Below are 17,034 nucleotides of genomic sequence, written 5' to 3' on the forward strand. Positions count from 1 at the left end.
TAGCTTGTATTCCTCTTTTAATAGGTCAACGCATTAAATTCCATCGGCTTCTAAAAGGTCTCTTTAAAAAATAACAGTAATAACAATAACAACCCCACTTTCTTGGGCGTGAATCTGCCGACATTCTGCCTCTACCAACAGCATCGATACATCTTTATGCTTTGCCACTGCACGTACTCCTTGAGAAAGTGGCTGAACTTGAAGCTCTTTGTACAGGTAAAGCTCTCGGTTGCTCTGCCTGGCACAGCCCACGATAAATCCCTCGCTTGGGGCTGTCTGTGCCGGGGAAACAGCGTGCTTTTTGAACCCCAAACCCACCCTGTGCCCACACCGGCAGAGCACCTCAGTCTGACTCCTGGGACAACCAAGAACAAGTTCCCCCAGCCTCATCCCCTGTTCCCGTGGCTCTGAGGACAGCTCTCGGTCACGCATATCGGAGCGATGGCTAACAAGGCGAGGAGGCACGTATTTACAGTCACTAAACCTGGATAAGAGAAGGAGGCAGGAGAGAGCGCGATCTTGACCTGGAGACTTTTCCCCCCGATTTCCAGCTGTTCCTTGGGCTCGTGCTGCACAAACCTGACGCTCCCGCTGCAAGGCCTGCACATTCTGCGTGGGAAACATCCCGTCTCTTCCCAGAATACCATGATGTTATTAGAGTAGCACCATATTTACCCTTCCAGCCCGTAACGCCGGCCTCGTCCCTCTTTCCTTTTGTTTTCTCCTCCGGTGGTTGCAGCCGACAGTCGCTGGCTCTGGCCTGGCTACTTCTGCCCCAAGAGGCCAGACTCCAGCCGGGATGCTGCACTCCGGCCCCAGCACCCCGTGGCGATGCTCATGCTTCTTTGGCTGCGTTCCCTGTCCCTCTCCTTGTCGCCGTCGGACTGGCTCTGGGTGCGCTCGGGGCGGTGGCCGGCGCCGCTGCCGGTGGCCGAAGGCTGGGAGGAGATGGTCCGCAGCAGGTGATTCCTCTTGCGCAGGAACTCAGTCTGGCTGGGCAGCCCGAAGCTGCCCTTCCGCAGCGCCATGCGCGTGGTGTTCTTGGCGGGGCGCGAGCGGTGGTTGTACTCCAGCTGGGCCAGGTGGGCCGCGTACCCCTCCGTGATGAACTGCGAGACAAGAGGGATGAGGGCAGGCGTTAAGAGGGATGGGACACGTTTCCCTGCTAGCCACCTGGCAGCCAAACGGGTTCACTGTGCCAGGTTCTCTGGGGTGACGTACAAGACGTGGAACCACTCAGATGTGGTGGGCCCTGGTCTGTGGGACAGTTCCTGTCCTCTTGGCAAACACTAGCTCAGTCACCAGTCTGAAGATGACCGAATCCCCATCACCCTCCCACGGGAGGCCCTTGGCAGCGCCTCCGGGGCTCAGACAAGCTGGCTCCTACCTGACACTGGCTCTGCAGCTTCTTGGTGGGTCGGCCAACGATGTAGATGTGCGTGGGCGGGAGGCTGATGGAGCTGTACACAGAGATGTCCTTCGTAGATCCATATGCCGCATGGATCCTCATGTGGAGCTGTGGGGAGAGACAGCAACACGCGGTCAGAGCATACGGGCGCCCCATGCTCAACAGGCCGGGCTTTTTTTTTTTAAATAGCGTTTGTGGGAATCGCAGGTCAATAACTTATGTAAGTTCCCAGCTGGGTAACGCAGCGCTGTGCAAAGTGCTAATTAACAGAGCTGGGGATGTTTACAGGCCAGAACAAGAGGAGTAACAGCAACACGAAAGCAGATCTCCGCTTGCTGAGCCACAGCCTTTCCTTGAGGTCCGCGGGGGGCAGGGACGCCGCGCACTTCACCGCCTGCTTGTCACTGGGGGAGAAGAGCTGTCTGCAACCCCCCCATGCAGTAATCATTAGCGGGGAGCGTTCCCCTCCCCCGGCCGTGCTGCTGCATGCAATTCTGCTGGTTAACTCTGCTGGGCAGAGGGAGAAGGGACAGGCAGCAAAATACTGCTGCTTTCCAGGGATTCGTCTGCCTCCGCTCCGAGCAGAGAGCAGCTCCTGGCCAACCCTTTCCTTAGTGGGCTGAAGCAGGAGCTGGCAGGGGAGGTGCGGACACCGGTGCCACCACAGACTTTGTCCCCGGAGCCACAGGCAGGCCAGGGAGACTGAAAGGAAAACTCTGACCCTGGTCACAAACTTGTTCTTCTGGAGGACAAGGGAGAGCAGGCAGCAAGTGAGGGCCAGCTGCTCCCACCACTGCGACACAGGCCAAAACGAGAGTCCAGGAGAGTTAACGAGGGGCTTTTCCTGCTATTCGAGGCAGGGCACAAGTGCTCAGGATGCTGGAAGTTCCTTCACTTGCCAGACAAAGAAAACCTCGTTTTACCTAGAGCTTTTCTGAGGCTCTGGGCTGAACGACGTTAAGACCTCCCCGGGGTCACACACTCGGGAAGATGCTCGATGCAGTCTCCCGCTGAGGGTGGGTGGAGCAAGGCCATTTTGGCAGCAGCTCCATGCCCTCTCAGACCTGCTGGTTACACCACAGGCAGCCAGGAAGCCACCAAACAGGTGAAAAAAGTGCACGTGTGGGGAACGGAGGCACCGCTGCCTCTGCTTCATTAGGCATTTGGTGTTGGAAGGACCAGTGATGAAATGGAGCAGTGCAGAGCAGAGATGACACAATTTAACAGCGCAGACACTTTTGTAGAGCAGTAAAAGGATGAAAATAAAATGAACAGATTAATCTTCCACTGCGGGTCACATCGCTGCCAAGAGACTGGTGCTGACAGGGGCAATTGGACGAGGAGCAATCTAAACCCGTGCTACGATCGTATTTCAGCAGACCCAGGCTTACGTCCGTGATGAGGGATTTCAGGAAGTTGGCCTTGTGCCGCAGCGGGTCGTGAACGAGCCCATCGCAGAAGGAGACGATCCCATGGGGGAAGTTGTGCTGTGCTAACCACGCTACCACCCTCTGCTTCTGCATGTCGGGGCGGCCTGTGACATAGATAATGAGGTAGCCGAGGTCTTGCCAGTGCCTAGAAGGAAAGCCACAAGTCAATGGATCGCAGACCTTCAGCGATGTTGGGGTAAAATAGAGCGACTGCCCCAGCCCCTGCTGCTGACCTTACAACGTCGACCGCTCCGGCGCGGACTTTGGGGTCGCTGCCCATGATGGATACACTGGCTGCAAAGGAGCCGTCGATGCTGAACACCACAAACTCCGTCCCCTTCGGCAGGACCGTGATGTAGCTGTCCGCATACGTGTGGTCGCCCCTGAAAGGGATGCAGGTACTTCTAGGCATCAAGATATTCAGAAGGTATCACCAAGTCCCGCAGTGCACCACAAGCCCAAATCTGGCCCAAAGGGTCTAACAGCGATGCCACCCTCAGCTACAGCAGTGACAGGCACTGCATGAGGGGCTCTGTGCTAAAGTGGGGATGGAAATAGTACTCTGGCATCAGTGACTAATCAAAATACCTCCAGAAAACCATTGCTGGCATCACCACTGAGAAAATGTTCCCTTCCTTTCCCCTTCCAGAGCTCAACACCAGCAACTGGAGCTGAGCTGGAGCCCCTGGGCTGTGAATTATCACGAGTACAAAGTTCTGTCCCTCAAGGACAGATTTATGGTCTTCAAAATATGCTCAGCTGTGCAGTTTTGCAGATGACCGCGAGGCGATATGTCTTGTGGTGCGGAAGGCCTGCTCCTGCAGTGCGAGCTCAATTACCACGCTGTTGATGATGCAGGAGCCTGAATAAAATGTGGATCTTCCTCTTACAGCTGTAGAGTACAAACGGCTTTGTCCCTGGTTGCTGGCAAACCAGGCCCTGAACCCACCCAACACGCAGAGCTGCCCCTCTATGGAGGGGCCATGTTTTACAGTCATCAAATTCCTCTTTTGTTCCTCTTGCAAACCAAGCCCCAGCAGCCCAAGGGGACCTCACCTGACCACCATCTTGACGGGGTACACGCCAATGCCCAGACGCCGGTTCTCAGGGATGACATAAGAAATCCTGCCACTGCTGTTGCTGATCTCTGTGTCAAAGTAAACCCACTCTCCTGACGGCGGCTGGGTCATGATGTGAATGTCCACCTGGGAACACAGCAAGGCAGGGTCAACGACAGCATTAAAGACACAGACAACTAGTACAGGCGAAACATGGGGACCTTCCACCCAAGCTCCTTTGGATGGCAGCAGGGTTGGGTCCTGCTTCCACCCTCTGCGCTTCACAGATCGGAGCTGAGAAGCACCCAAACATCCGGATGCTGGAATGAAACCCGGCCTCGGTGGCAAAGACCTCTGTGATGGATACTGTTCCTGGCAGGGGGCATCACACAAGCTGGCCAAGATGCCAGGGTAGCAAACCCCATCAGCGACCAAGGGAGCACCGACCAGAATCGCCTCTGTCCCCGTCCCCCAGACCTTCCACCCCATGGTGCCCACCCCCCAAGCAGACACAGTACCTTTTCTCCTGTGAGTGTGACCATATCTAACGGACCGTACATAAACCTTCCGGTTAAGGTCTGGGGCCCATCTTCATTAGCGATGGTGTCATTTATCCTGTGGTTGGCTGTGACATTCTGCACAAGTCAAGGGGGAAAGGGAAAAAAAAAAAAAAAAAAAAAAGGAAAGAAATAAGTTTGCAGCGATGGACAGGAAATGCCCAATATAATGGACAAATCGGAGCGTGGGTTTCTCTGTGCCGTTCCTCCCCTCCACCCACAGCTCTCAGCTTTAGAAAAGAATTTGACCTGTGTCAGAGGTGACTCCGTGCCCCACACTGATGGGGCGGATTGGAGCGTACATGGCTGAAACGCCAATTTCAACGGCAGTTTGTATGTGCAATTCTGATACTGTCTATTAACTCTTACACTTTGGATTTAAGAGGCAATACAAGCAGCTGCCGAGAAATTTGCTGACGTTGTTTCAGTTCTAGCAGAGAATTGCCCTCTTGCGGGAACTGGAGACATTTACTGGGAGCGAAGGGCATTTATCAAGCAGAGAACTGGCATTCTTGGACTTTGAAAGACATCCTGTCTCTTTCCCTGACCCACAGCCAACGCTTTCTGTATTTTACATAGACTCAAGGCCAAGAGCAGACCTTGCTGGTACAGATCTTTTGGGCCACTCTTTCACAACCACACGGGTAGGATAGAATCGATACAATCACTCATATACACCAGCACTGCAACGGGATCCTCTGTCTCTGCTGCGGACAGACACAGCCATGCCCATGCTGCCCGCCTTCAGCGCTGTTCTTCCAGCCCAAATCAAAACCCCTCTACGTGACCATGCTCCCGCCTGCCGCAGCCCCCAGACACCCTTACCCGGAGCTTCACGTGCGTCCTCTTGCGGAGCCACTTCTCGCGGGGCTTGGAGGGGGTGAAGACAGACACCTCTTTCCCATCCAGTTCCAAAACGCTTGAGTTCTCGTGCCTCATCACCTGCGGGAGGACAGATCCCACCGAGACATCAGCCGCTTGCACAGTGACCTCCCTCCTCCCGTCCCCCGCCCCGTCCGCATCTCCCAGGCCGGCGCTGAGTAAGGGCAACGCCTGGACAGAGGTGGCCTGAGTCTTCCCGCTGGGCATTTGGTTTGCCAGCTGGCAGGTTTTACTGGCTGCTCCCTTAATTGCAGGGACAAGTGGTCTCTTCCGAACTAGCAAAGCCTGCGGCCAGCACTGACTTAGTCCTGGCTGAGACACAGGTTGTTTAGACAGTCAGGAGGTACAAAACTGCCTCAAACGCAGCAGGACGAGCTCTGCGCTTAGATATCTGCCCTTCCTCAAGGCATTCATCAATATCTTCCCACGTTCTGCAAGGGACCCCCCTCCTTCAAAGGCACATTTTCTGCCATTCCCGTAAGAGATCCAGCGCCCGCTGCCCTGACCAGCCTCGTGCTGACAGGTGCCATTCCCTCAGCTTTTCTTACTTCTGTTTGAACACGTTTTGGCCTGCTGAGAGGAGACAAAACCATTGATTTAACCCCAGCGCAGGCACACAGGGGTCTGCCTTGGCCACGCACGAGGCAGAGCCCAGCGTGTCTGTCCATCCTGACCCTGTCTCCGAGGCTGCCAGAGCTCAAGGACTTTGTGCTGGTGGGATGTCACTGCACCAAAGCAAGGATCAGGGAGGGTGCAAGGCGCTACCCACCAGCCAGCCTTTGGAGGCGATTCCCGCCTGTCACCAGGGATGCAGAAGCAGGATTAGATCCTACCTAGGCTGCTCTTAAGCTCTAGAAGGGAAAGGTAAGAGTAACACCCCAGAGCCCAAAGGTGAGGGGACATGTCAAAGACTGCTGTAAGACTGGGAAGTGACCCTGGGAGGCCTCTTAAATGTAGGCTCTTTTACAAGGTCTTGAACATATTTTGTGCGGTCACCAGCTCTCCAGCTGATCCAGGCTGTAGCGGTCTGACTCAAACGAGGTCACTCTGCAGAGCTGAAGCTGTTTTTCTTCCAGAGAACTGGAAAAAGGACCCCAGGGAGGATGAGCTTGCTGGCAAGGGAGTTTATGGAAACCCAAGGTAAACAAAGTAACAAGTTTTACTGAAAATTATTTAAATCGGGAATCTATTTTGAGTTCTATTTGGGCTTGTTTTAACAAGCCTTTGGAGGCTAAAACTATTCAACAGCTTGCTTTTATATTTTGTACAGAGATGACTTTCAAATGCGATTAGAAACAAGTCCTTATTAGGGGAAGAAGTGGTGTGGTGCTCTGGAAGGACAGCGAGAAGACAGGGAAAAAGAAAAATCCCGGTCTCAAGACAGAGACAAGTGAGTAGAGACAGGCACCGGGGAAGAGTGGTCCCGAACTACCCAGGCAGCCCCTGTCAGGCTCTGAATGGATGGAGAGGTACCTCAAGCCGCAAGATACGAAGCACCACGCTGTGCTAGAGACCCAGGTTTGGGCTGAATCCCGAGTAACTGGCTATTTCTTGAGTAGAGCATTTTGTGTACGAGACTGTCACGACTGTTCCTACTCACGCATAGTTACAAGTCTCTCTTTCTCTTCATCCCCCTTAGGCTCGAGTTCGATACGGGGCTGAGGTTTCAAAGTAGCTGATGCGGCAAGGTGTGCACAAGCACAGAGGTGCCTCGCTGGGCTAGACACAGCCCGGGAAGAAAGGGTCTCACTGGATTATCGCTACCGCTCAGCTGCCACAAGCACTGTCATCTCTGTTGTTTATGGTTCCCACACTATTTGGAAGACAGCACTGGAAGAAAGTTTGCCAACAGAGTCATAAATAATTGAGAGCTGCAGCCGAGGAGGCTGGAAGAGAGCGGTGATGGCTTAACAGCCGAGCTAACACAAAGCAAGCCCAAGCGCCGAAGTGGGCAACATAATCCACAGAGTTGCTTTTAGTTTTGTTTCTTCCAATTCCATTCTTTAAGTACTGTTCCTTGGGGGGTTCGCACTCTGTAAGGCAAATAACGCCCCCTCATCCCCAAGGAACTGAAGGAAGAATATTTATTTTTAGGAAAAACATGTTTTCAACAGTAGATTTAAATATAGGTTGCTAAAGTCTGAGATGTCAGACTCCAGACACCAGCGATCCCCGTTCTCCCATCCCCAAGAGAACTGCTTTGTACTGGAGGAACAAAGACTAAATCCCAGTGCAGTGACGACGGTCTGAGTTCCTAGAGGAGACCACAACAACACAGAAAGCCAGAACGGAGAACCAAACTGTCTGTCAACTAATCTCAAATTCATACAAAACTTCTCCTTTGGTTTTGTTGTGTTTGGTGCTATTTTTATTTGTACATCAAGAAGTTTTCTTTAAGTTTCAGACTCAAGATCCAAACTTGCACACACGCAGAACAGCTCACTTCAAGAAATGAGTGCCACTGACTTTTACCACTCGGATGTGATAAGAAACACATCCTTGGCGAGCCCATCTGAAACCTGCTCTGATGCTAAAACCCAGCCCAAAACTGACCAGGTGTGCCAGCACACGTCTGTGAAGTTTGAGTGGGCGCAGCTCCACTAACACCGCAGGTGAGGAATAAAACAAAGGGAAAGAAAACGGATCTACAGTGGCAAAGGGTATTTTTTTATCTCTACGTGTCAATGAGAGTTATGAAAGGTGCAGTGAAAAAAAGAAAGAGCCCAAAATATTTTTCAGCCCAAGGGAGAGTCGGGGAGGGAGGACGACCGTACCTGTCTCAGCAAGAAGGAGACAACGTCTGTGGACTCCCAGTAGCTCGCATGGAAGAGGTGCGGCAAAGCGACCGTGGGGAAAGCCGTCAGAGCATCAGGACAGTAGAGAGCGTAGTCGATCCTTTTGGTTCCCCACCACTTGGCAGCAACTAGAAGCAAAAGACTCGTTCAGGCAAAGGGGGTTCACACGCACGCGCGGTCTCCGTCACAAATGGTATTTCGAGGCTCTGGCTCCTCGCTCCAGGTATGCCGGGAGGTTGCTCCCTGGCTGGTCACACTGCTAAGAGGGAACAACCGACCCAGGGCTCAGTGTTTGCTCAATCCAAGGGAGGAACACACAGAGGCACCACCACTTAAGCTCTCCTTTATTTAAGTAAATAGGAAGGCACTAGAGGGCAGGTATTAATTGGCTCTTAGTCCAGACGCTGGGGAAGGGGTCCAGGGCTCATGTGCAATGAGCCAAAACAGAAGACAAGAACACATCTCCCTGGAGCTGTGTAAGGAAGGGTGTGCATGCTCTGCCCACCACAGTACATGCCCAGGCCATCCACGGTCCCACTTCCAACGTCTTTAGCTTTCACCAAGGAATAAAAGACTCTATAGTACCCAGGTATTGGCCATACTAAAGAGGATCTAAATACTGGGAACCCACGTGAGATGCTAAAAGGCACCACAAGGCAGAGCATATGGCACATGCTGCTGGGACTGGCAGTCCCCAGCATGTCCTGGTTGCCCTCCTGGGCTACTACGTTGTAGGCAATGGAGACATCCAGCCCAGCCTCCCCAGGAGCACAGCCTCTGCAGTGGCCAACGAGAAAAGTGTCCAGGGGTGCCAGGAAACCATTGCACAGGGGAACGAAAAATACATCGGGATTTTGGGTGAATAAGGTTACAGACAACGCAGAAGAGTTTCTCCCTCGGGGAGTCAACAACTTGCACATCAGTGATCGACAGCCACCCATGGGACACCACCACATCTCAATGCTGCCCTGAACTCTGCCCACGCACACATCCTTCCCGACTCCCTAGCAATGAACACGTCTCAGCCCAAAGCCTCAGACCCCAAAGGCATGGGCTGCTTTCCCAGCAGTAAGGAGTCCTCAACCCCCGCGCGCTCTGGCATGGAAAAGCAGCCATGGAAAGAGAAGACGGATCAGATCAAGAGAGCAATAGGAGGAGCTATGTTTGCATGCAGGATGCAAGCTGGGGCTTTGACAAGAGCTTTCTCAAGCTTGGTTTTTCTCTGTGACAATGTTCCTTTTTACAGACTTCCAGGAAAGCTGCCAGATATAAGGTATGATCCCCTCCTTGCTGAAGGATGTCTAGCTGGTGATAAGCAAAGATGCTGAACTGGAAAAATAGATCCACCAGCTCCTTCCAGAGACCTACACAAAGCTCCCACCACAGCAACGTCCAGAGGGTTATGGCATCGGCACATCCCTTTGGTCCAGCCCTGGCTGCGCTGAGTGCCCGGAGCCGTCCTCATCCTAATGGTCCTTGCTTTTCTGAAGAGGAAAGGAGGAGGAGGGCACTGATGGATCAACATGGCATTTCCAGAGCACACCGGCACCTCCTCACAGATATTTCTGTCTCCCTGTCTTCCAAATTGGCAGCTCCTGGTCACGTCCCAACCTTTCATTTCTCATGCAAGTCCCCAGCTTGGGTAATTTCAGATTCTTTGTAGGAAGCAGACAGGATTTACTCTTCCATGCTCAAAAGACAGTGGCGGAGGCAGAAGCATTGTCCCCGCAGCTCTGCCCAGAAGAACTCCTGCTCTTGCCAAGTTGTTAGCCGTGTTATGATCGATCTTTGGAGCAAAGTGACAGAAATACTTGTTAAAATGCAATCAGAAATTGCAAGTGCCTCAGTGAAAGAGCATAGATTTGCTGTGAAGTTCTGTGACTATCGAATGAGAGAGGAGGTCGACCGGAGTGGATCTCTCCGGAATACCTGTCTTGATGTCCAGGTCGGGTATCCGAAGAGCACAGTCTGCAGCCTGACTCCACGGCCCTTTGAGCTTTCTTCCCTTCGAAGGGATTTCATGTTTATGCTGTCTAAGTCTCTTGGACGAGGTTTGGGTAGGGGATTTGTGAGGGAGGGCAAGTTGGGACAGAAGGCTAAACCCTCTACAATGATTAACTTGGTGTTTGGTTTCTAAAAGGAAAAATAAAATTAAAAAAAAAAAAAAGAGCAGAAATCACACTTCTTATTATGGCACACACATGCCGCAGGCAACACTGGTTTCATCCTCCAGAAATTCACAGTGCGAGGGAAGCTGCACCCTCGGGAGGGCTCCCGGGAGGGAGCCATGGATTTGCAGCGCCCCTCTGGGCCTCCTCCGTCTCTCCCTGCGGGATAAGCACGGACCACATCCAACCCTCAGTGCCGCAGCTCCACATTAATGCCGCGCTAGGAAGGTCGAGCGCAAGAGCGGCAAAGCCAGAGCCAGGGCTCAGAGGACACGTCAGCCCTCGGGAGGTGAAGGAAAGGGCTGCGACAGCCCGTGGGACAGGCTGCACGTGGGGTCAGGGCACGCGCGCAGCCCGCAACGGGGCCAGACTCTTCCTCTCTGGTCTCAGAAACAGGTTTTGACGGCTGTGAAGCACGTGGAGGAATAAATTACACAAACCAGAAGCTAAATAATCAGGGGGGAACGCGAGGAAGGCAAAGAGAGGCAAGCGCTGCGTGGGCCTGATCCTGCCGTGAGCTCGCAGAGGCAGCATCCCTCCGTCGCGTCGTGTGGGCCCTCAGGCATCACCCCGGCGTAAACACTTCATAGCCAACAACCACCGCCCCCCGCTTCCCATCCCGGCCAGCCGAGCTCGGCAACTCTCCGTGGGCGTGAAACCAGCACAACACAAACACCTTCTCCCCCAGGAGCCTGCTTCCCAAGCACATTAATATTTAGCAAGCGGTTGGCAAGATGTCTGACCAGGACAGACACAAGAACGCACGCAGGAGTGCGGTGTCAGCTCTCGGATGCACTTTGGGAAAGAAAAACTCACTTGTCAGAGCGCAGGTAGTTTATTCCTGCTGCTGAGTGTTGCCTCAAACAGGGTAAAAAATTACAGCAACCCCTGACCAGCACCCACAGACCTTCAGTAACTAACACTTGCCTCAGGGAGCATTATTAACCTTAGCAATTAATTATGAAGTGAGTTGTTCATCGCCCGGTAGTCTAACGTGCCGGGAATGGAGTATCTCTAAATTTTTGCCACCTTCTGGAACAATAGTTTGGGCTGAAGGTTTTTTTGATGTGGTGTGTGTGTCGTTTTGTTTTGGGGTTTTTTGTTTTGTTTGTTTTTTTTTTTTAATAATAATTATTATTATTTTAAATTTGCTTGGTTTTCAGCCTTTTCTGGTCTGAGTTATCAGAGGTCCCCGAGAACACAGACTGCTAATCTCACACTTCAGCTGAAATGAAGAAGGGGCTGAACCTTTAACAAAGGCTGCTGTTCTCCACTGCATTAGCTGAGAAGTTATACAGGTCTTGGGGAAAAATAACAAATAAAAAATCCCTTTCATCCCTCATTCAGCTCTGGGATACGGGTCGTAACTGGCTGAGTCTCTGAGCTGCCCTGCGGGCTGAATTTCTAATGCAAAGTAATAAATAACCCAAACCTGTTTTTCCCTTTCGGCATTACAGAGGGGCTTACTCATCCCCATTTTTGTGGACGACATGTAAGTGATCTGCATCAAGCCACATGCCACGTCCTGCATTATCAGTCTGGCACTGCTGATCCCTACCAGTTCTGCGTGACTTTATCAACAGCAGCGCAGGAACACCCCTTCGGATTAACCCTCAGCACGCACAGCAGCCAAATGGTGCTCAGGGTTCTGAATTATTATTACATTTTTCTGAATAATTTATCACCAGCACAGTCCAACGGGCATAACAGAGCGGTACCCCCTGTATTATAATCAAATATATCATCTGTTCCTCCAGGGGATACCATAACACACGGCACTGACTACAGCGAAACCGGGCAAAGGCGGAAAAATTCCAACTTTTTGTTATAAATGGAAAGCGTAACCCCAGACAGACAGACAGACGGAAGCTGCGTGGCTCTGGCCGGTGCGTGGCGCTGAGAGAGCGGTGCGGCAGCGAGCGGGAGTCTCGGAGGGGGCGAAACACTTACTGTTGGCTATGTTGGAAGCAGTGTAACTGTCTGCCATTCCTGAGACCTGGCTGGCAATGCTGATCTCACTGGCTCTCCGGAAGCCCCTGAACTGAGGGGCTGAAATGGGGGTGGACAGGGACGCGCTTTCCATGAAGACGGCACCATGAGACTGAACAACATCTGCTACAAAGTTGAAACAGGGAAATCAAAATATTAGACCAACAGACAGAGGCTGGGCAAGATGAACTCGAGGGGAGGAAGGAGGCAAACAAGGCTGGGAGATGCAAAAAACCTTTCAGAACTGATCGGAATGAAAAAAAAACATTTCATCAGAGCTCTGGTTTGAAAAGAAAGCAAACACCACAGCAGGCAAAGAGACGCGTGGCTGGAGGAGCAGTCTTTGATTGAGAGAAGCAAAATAAGTAGCTCAAAAACCAAATCCAAAACCCCAAAGAAAAATCCAGGCAGACTTACTCAAGCAGCAATAACAGAAGCATGTGTCATACATACAGATGTGAATATACGCAACTTTATATATTCACATCGAGACAAAATAATCAAGGTAAGGAGAACAACAAAAAACAACCTCAGAAAGGGGATATTTGTTTTCTTGAAACATTTAGACTTAAATTAACATCTCCGAGATAAAAGCATCGATGCAAAAAAATAAAAAAAAATAAAATCAAGAAAACATTTTCATGCCTGGCAGGGACTAAATTTGAACTTGTATTTTATTGCTAATGGATACAGCCAACACTGGTTAAACTAAAGTAAGGGCTATTGCAAGAAAGGAGTCTGGTGCTGAGCACTTACATCTCCAATCGGTGTTGGCGGATCGGGGAGCGCTCAGTCTCTGTGAAAACAGAGCTTCTTTTGTACAAGGTGCAACTCTGGATTTTTAGATCCCAACCTGAGGTTTACCAAGTGTGGCCTAACCCTTTAGTACATAAATACAGAAAAGGAGGATTGAAAGGCATGCTCAGGTGGACCTTCTACATGTATTGGAGGGAAATGGACCTAATACGGTCAGGACTGGCAAACCGAGAGATGCTGAAAGTCACGATAAAATCTCTGCATTTCAGTTTTCTCCCCTCTGTGGATGCTATGAGGTCGAATGAAGCATCTGTGAGATACCCCACGATCCTGCCCTGCAGAGGGTTTGTAATGCCGATACCAAGTACTTCATAGCAGGCGGCACCGGTACGACACCGACATGCAAAAGCAAAGCTACTTGCTACCATTTTAACATTGCCCACCTCTGCTGTACCTGAGGAGCAGCACCTGAACTTTATTCCCGGGTATCTGACAGGGCACGGGTTTGTGCCCAGCCAGGCAGCAGATGCCACGGGGAATGCAGGTACGCTACTCCCACACACCAACATCCTCTGCCTATTTCAGCCACTTTAGATATCCTTGGATTTCATCCCAGTGTGTGGTTGACATAGGGCGTTGTTTTGGCAACTGGTTTATTTTAATATCGATCTTTTTTGCTTGTGGCTACTGATTTGCTTCCTCCGATCTCTCAGTTCACAGCAGCAGTGTCTGTGCCCACACAAATCCTGCTGCAGCAGAGGGAAAGGGAACGCATGAAGCAGAAAATGTGTAGCTAAGGGTTGGTAAAAGAGTTCTGTTCTCTGCAGGGAAAATCAGGCCACAAGCTGCTCTGTGTAAAAGCTTCGTGGACTGCAAGATCTGAGCCCTAGCGGGAGCCTGACCTGATGATGAGCTGCACACACTGCCCACGTTGTGCTTGAAAGGCCATTACCAGCATCACTTTCTCAGCACCTTCCTCCTCTTTTCACCTTGCCTTGAGCTGCTGGCTGTCAAGACTGCTACCAGTGCCCGCGATCCAGCCAGCCCCACCGGGCCAGCATGGCTTTCTCACTGCAGAAAGCACCAGCACAAGCAAGAGGAGACAATTCAAGCAGAGGCTGTACTCAGAGAACATGAGCCAAGCCAGGAGCTGCGTTCAGCCCCACAAAGGTCTCAAGGGTAAAGGGTCTTATTCCCATTGCTGCATGACCTGGGACAAACCTCTCGTCTCTTCCCTGCTTACCCCTTCCTCTCCTTTCCCTTGTTTATACAGACCGCGAGATCCTCCTGCAATCATACCCTTGTGCGGTGACACCCATGATGACCATCGGCTTCCCTGAACTTGGTCAGATGCAATGAGAGCTTTGGCTTTGTCTGCACTAGGAAAAATGCCAGGTTCAGGTTTAACTAACACCTACCAGCGAAGCCTGAACTTCTTCCTCTCCCTTAAATATAAAACATCTGTGGTTTGAATTAGGAAGCAGCTGGAAGGCACACTAATGAGTGTTACAGCAATGCTACACAGGAGAAAAGGCTGGGCCAAATGTGGTGCTGCCTGGGTCGATCATGGCTCCAGCTCCATTAACGTATCACCACTTGTCTCTGCCTGAATTTTATCTCCTTTTTCAAGAACTCATAAAGTGGCATGAGAATAAAGACAGAAACAGTGGTATTTGGGGCTGGCTCTTTTTAGTCAGTCTCGCTTTCCTGGGCCTGACTGGGGATTTTTGAATACATTGAGTTTGAAACAAAAAACCCCAACCTCAACAGCCCTTCCAATACCATCCCAGCTAGTGTCACCAGAGGAGTAATTTTCTCTCCTATAAAAGCCTAAACTGTTTTAGTGCTGCTGAACTGTTCAGTTTATTATCGCCCATGTCGGTGGCAGGAGTCTGCTCTGCAGGGGATGAAGAGCTCGCTCCCATGACTCCAGCCCACTCAGGTTTCTCCCTTTTTTTCCAAGATACACACCCTGAAAAAGGACAGTTTCTAAGGAAAAACAAGGGCCAGGAAAAGGCAGGGCAGGAAGCGTAGACAGAAAACCTGTTTTCTGCATTACTGCCCCTTCAGCCAAGCTTCCTCGACTCCAAAGCTGCAGTGACAGCGACTTCCAGATGAAACACTGGGACTTGACTCAAGGGAAGAAAAACCCTAATAAGATATTTCCTTAACTCCATGTATTCGTTGCACTAAATCCCATGTGCAGCACCCACTCTTGCAATTTTGAAACCAAGGGGGCTTTCTTGGGGAACGCGGGGACCAGGCTGAGATGTCGCAGATGCTGCCACGCCAGCACAGACTGACCCCGGCACTGCAACCGCTCCGGCTCCTAAAGGGCCACGTCCTCTGCGCTGCAGAGGTGACATCCCCGGCCACAACTCAGGTCCTGACAATCGCAGGGAGGTTTTTCAGGCAAGCACTTTGAGCCCTGGGTGAAGTCGGATGGCTGGACCAGGCCGAGCAGAAGCAAGACTTTCATCAAAATTAGCTGTTCATTTTGGTCACTAGATAAGGACAGAGGTGTCCTCGTCTACTGCGCTGGCTGAAGTGTACTTTGTACCTTGTCTGAAGGGAGACTTTATCAGAACGAGGAAGCTTCAGGAAGAGGAGACCTGGCTGGAGCGGTGCCCTGAGCACCCTCTCTCTCTCCCAGCGAAGGACCTGCCGCTGCTCGACCGGCAGCACACACACGGCCAGTGCAATGACCCCGGATTTAACTGCGCTGCCAGAAGAGGTGACATAAGAAGCAAAATCACATTTTTTTTTTGCCTAGCTATGGTTCTTTAATACTCATTTCAGTGTTATGCCTTTTCATTTATGGACTCGTTTGTCAATGTTCTTACTAATTGTTTCCCACTAAGTGAACGGCACCGGGCCATCCTCTAATGTACTGCTGGCACTGAGTTAAGTCCTTGGGGTATCTGAATGGCAGATTTCAATATAAGCTATTTGCAGGCTGAGCTGTGGCACTGAAGCGGGAAATACTGAAAGCAATCAAAACCATGTAAAGTTCAATAACAATAAAAAAAAATAATAGAAAAGCCAGCCAGCGGCTCAGCACAGGCCAGACCCTGCTTGCACTGGAGTCACGGGTCACTCTGCAGTCACTACCCTGAGATCAAGAGCAACATGGACTTCTGTTGTCCCTAAGTTTTTATGAGTCTGGAGATTTCCCGCAATCCAGTGGCTCGACTGGGATTCAGCAGTTGATACAGTCAAGCCAAGCACTGCTTGGCCACACTGTGCTCTTGACACACAAGGTAAAGAGCAGAGAAGCTTCGAAAAGCTCTGTGCTGACAGCAAGAAATATCAGATGACAGCCACACGGCATTTCATCAGTGACCTCCAAAGTGATTAATTAATAGTGCCAGATCCTTTCCCTCTGCTTTGTTACAGAACATCACAGCACAGGCAACATGGCAACTGCATACCTACAAATCATCTACATCTTCAAAAGACAAAGGGAGAGACTGGAATAGTCCGCAGTGTTGCCATCCTGTATGACCACATAACGTACTGGACTGCTCATAAACAGCAAGGGTCAGCTTGTTAAAAACAAAGCAGCAGAACGAAGCTCTCAATGCAAAACACTGAAAAAGGGGTTAGAATGGGCAAGTAAGACACATGGGGATGAAAAAATGAAAACGAAGTCAAGACTCATTAAAATCGCAGATGTAGCATCAGCCACAACCAGAATAAATGAGGCCATGCAGCATTTATGATGGAAAGTAAGGCAAAACAAACGCATCAAACTTTGCTTTTAATGCAGAAGTTGAGAAATTAATTTTAAAAAGCCAACATGTATAGCCACCTTGGGGTCTGAAAACCTCATTCACTGTATTCAGCAGAGCTGAGCCACAAGGAGTGTCCAAACATGAAACACTCAAATGGACAAAATCTGTTCTGACATAAACTAGACTTCTGGCCACGGCGCAGTGTAGCTGACGGCTGGGGATCCTGCACACGGCGTGCACCACGCGAGCAGGGCCAC

General features: G+C 51.0%; 1 protein-coding gene across 13 annotated transcripts in view; it reads right to left on the bottom strand.

The window, feature by feature from the left end:
• PITPNM2 (phosphatidylinositol transfer protein membrane associated 2) overlaps window positions 1-17,034 on the bottom strand; it is a 136,845-nt gene continuing 119,811 nt past the window's right edge. For 3 of the 13 annotated variants that reach the window (XM_063351096.1, XM_063351093.1, XM_063351094.1), the window contains 10 exons: window positions 12,249-12,413; window positions 10,060-10,263; window positions 8,110-8,258; window positions 5,279-5,395; window positions 4,415-4,531; window positions 3,895-4,043; window positions 3,072-3,221; window positions 2,800-2,983; window positions 1,388-1,516; window positions 1-1,109 (listed from right to left, as the gene is read on the bottom strand). In XM_063351096.1, coding sequence (XP_063207166.1) covers window positions 765-1,109; window positions 1,388-1,516; window positions 2,800-2,983; window positions 3,072-3,221; window positions 3,895-4,043; window positions 4,415-4,531; window positions 5,279-5,395; window positions 8,110-8,258; window positions 10,060-10,263; window positions 12,249-12,413 — 1,709 coding nt within the window. In that variant the 3' untranslated portion in view covers window positions 1-764. Of the gene's footprint in view, window positions 1,110-1,387; window positions 1,517-2,799; window positions 2,984-3,071; window positions 3,222-3,894; window positions 4,044-4,414; window positions 4,532-5,278; window positions 5,396-8,109; window positions 8,259-10,059; window positions 10,264-12,248; window positions 12,414-13,043; window positions 13,084-17,034 lie in introns of those variants that run through there. The other 10 variants (XM_063351095.1, XM_063351098.1, XM_063351100.1 and 7 more) reach the window with 7 other exon arrangements.

Source organism: Chroicocephalus ridibundus, chromosome 13 (genome assembly GCF_963924245.1).
Source record: "Chroicocephalus ridibundus chromosome 13, bChrRid1.1, whole genome shotgun sequence".
Lineage (NCBI taxonomy): Eukaryota > Metazoa > Chordata > Aves > Charadriiformes > Laridae > Chroicocephalus > Chroicocephalus ridibundus.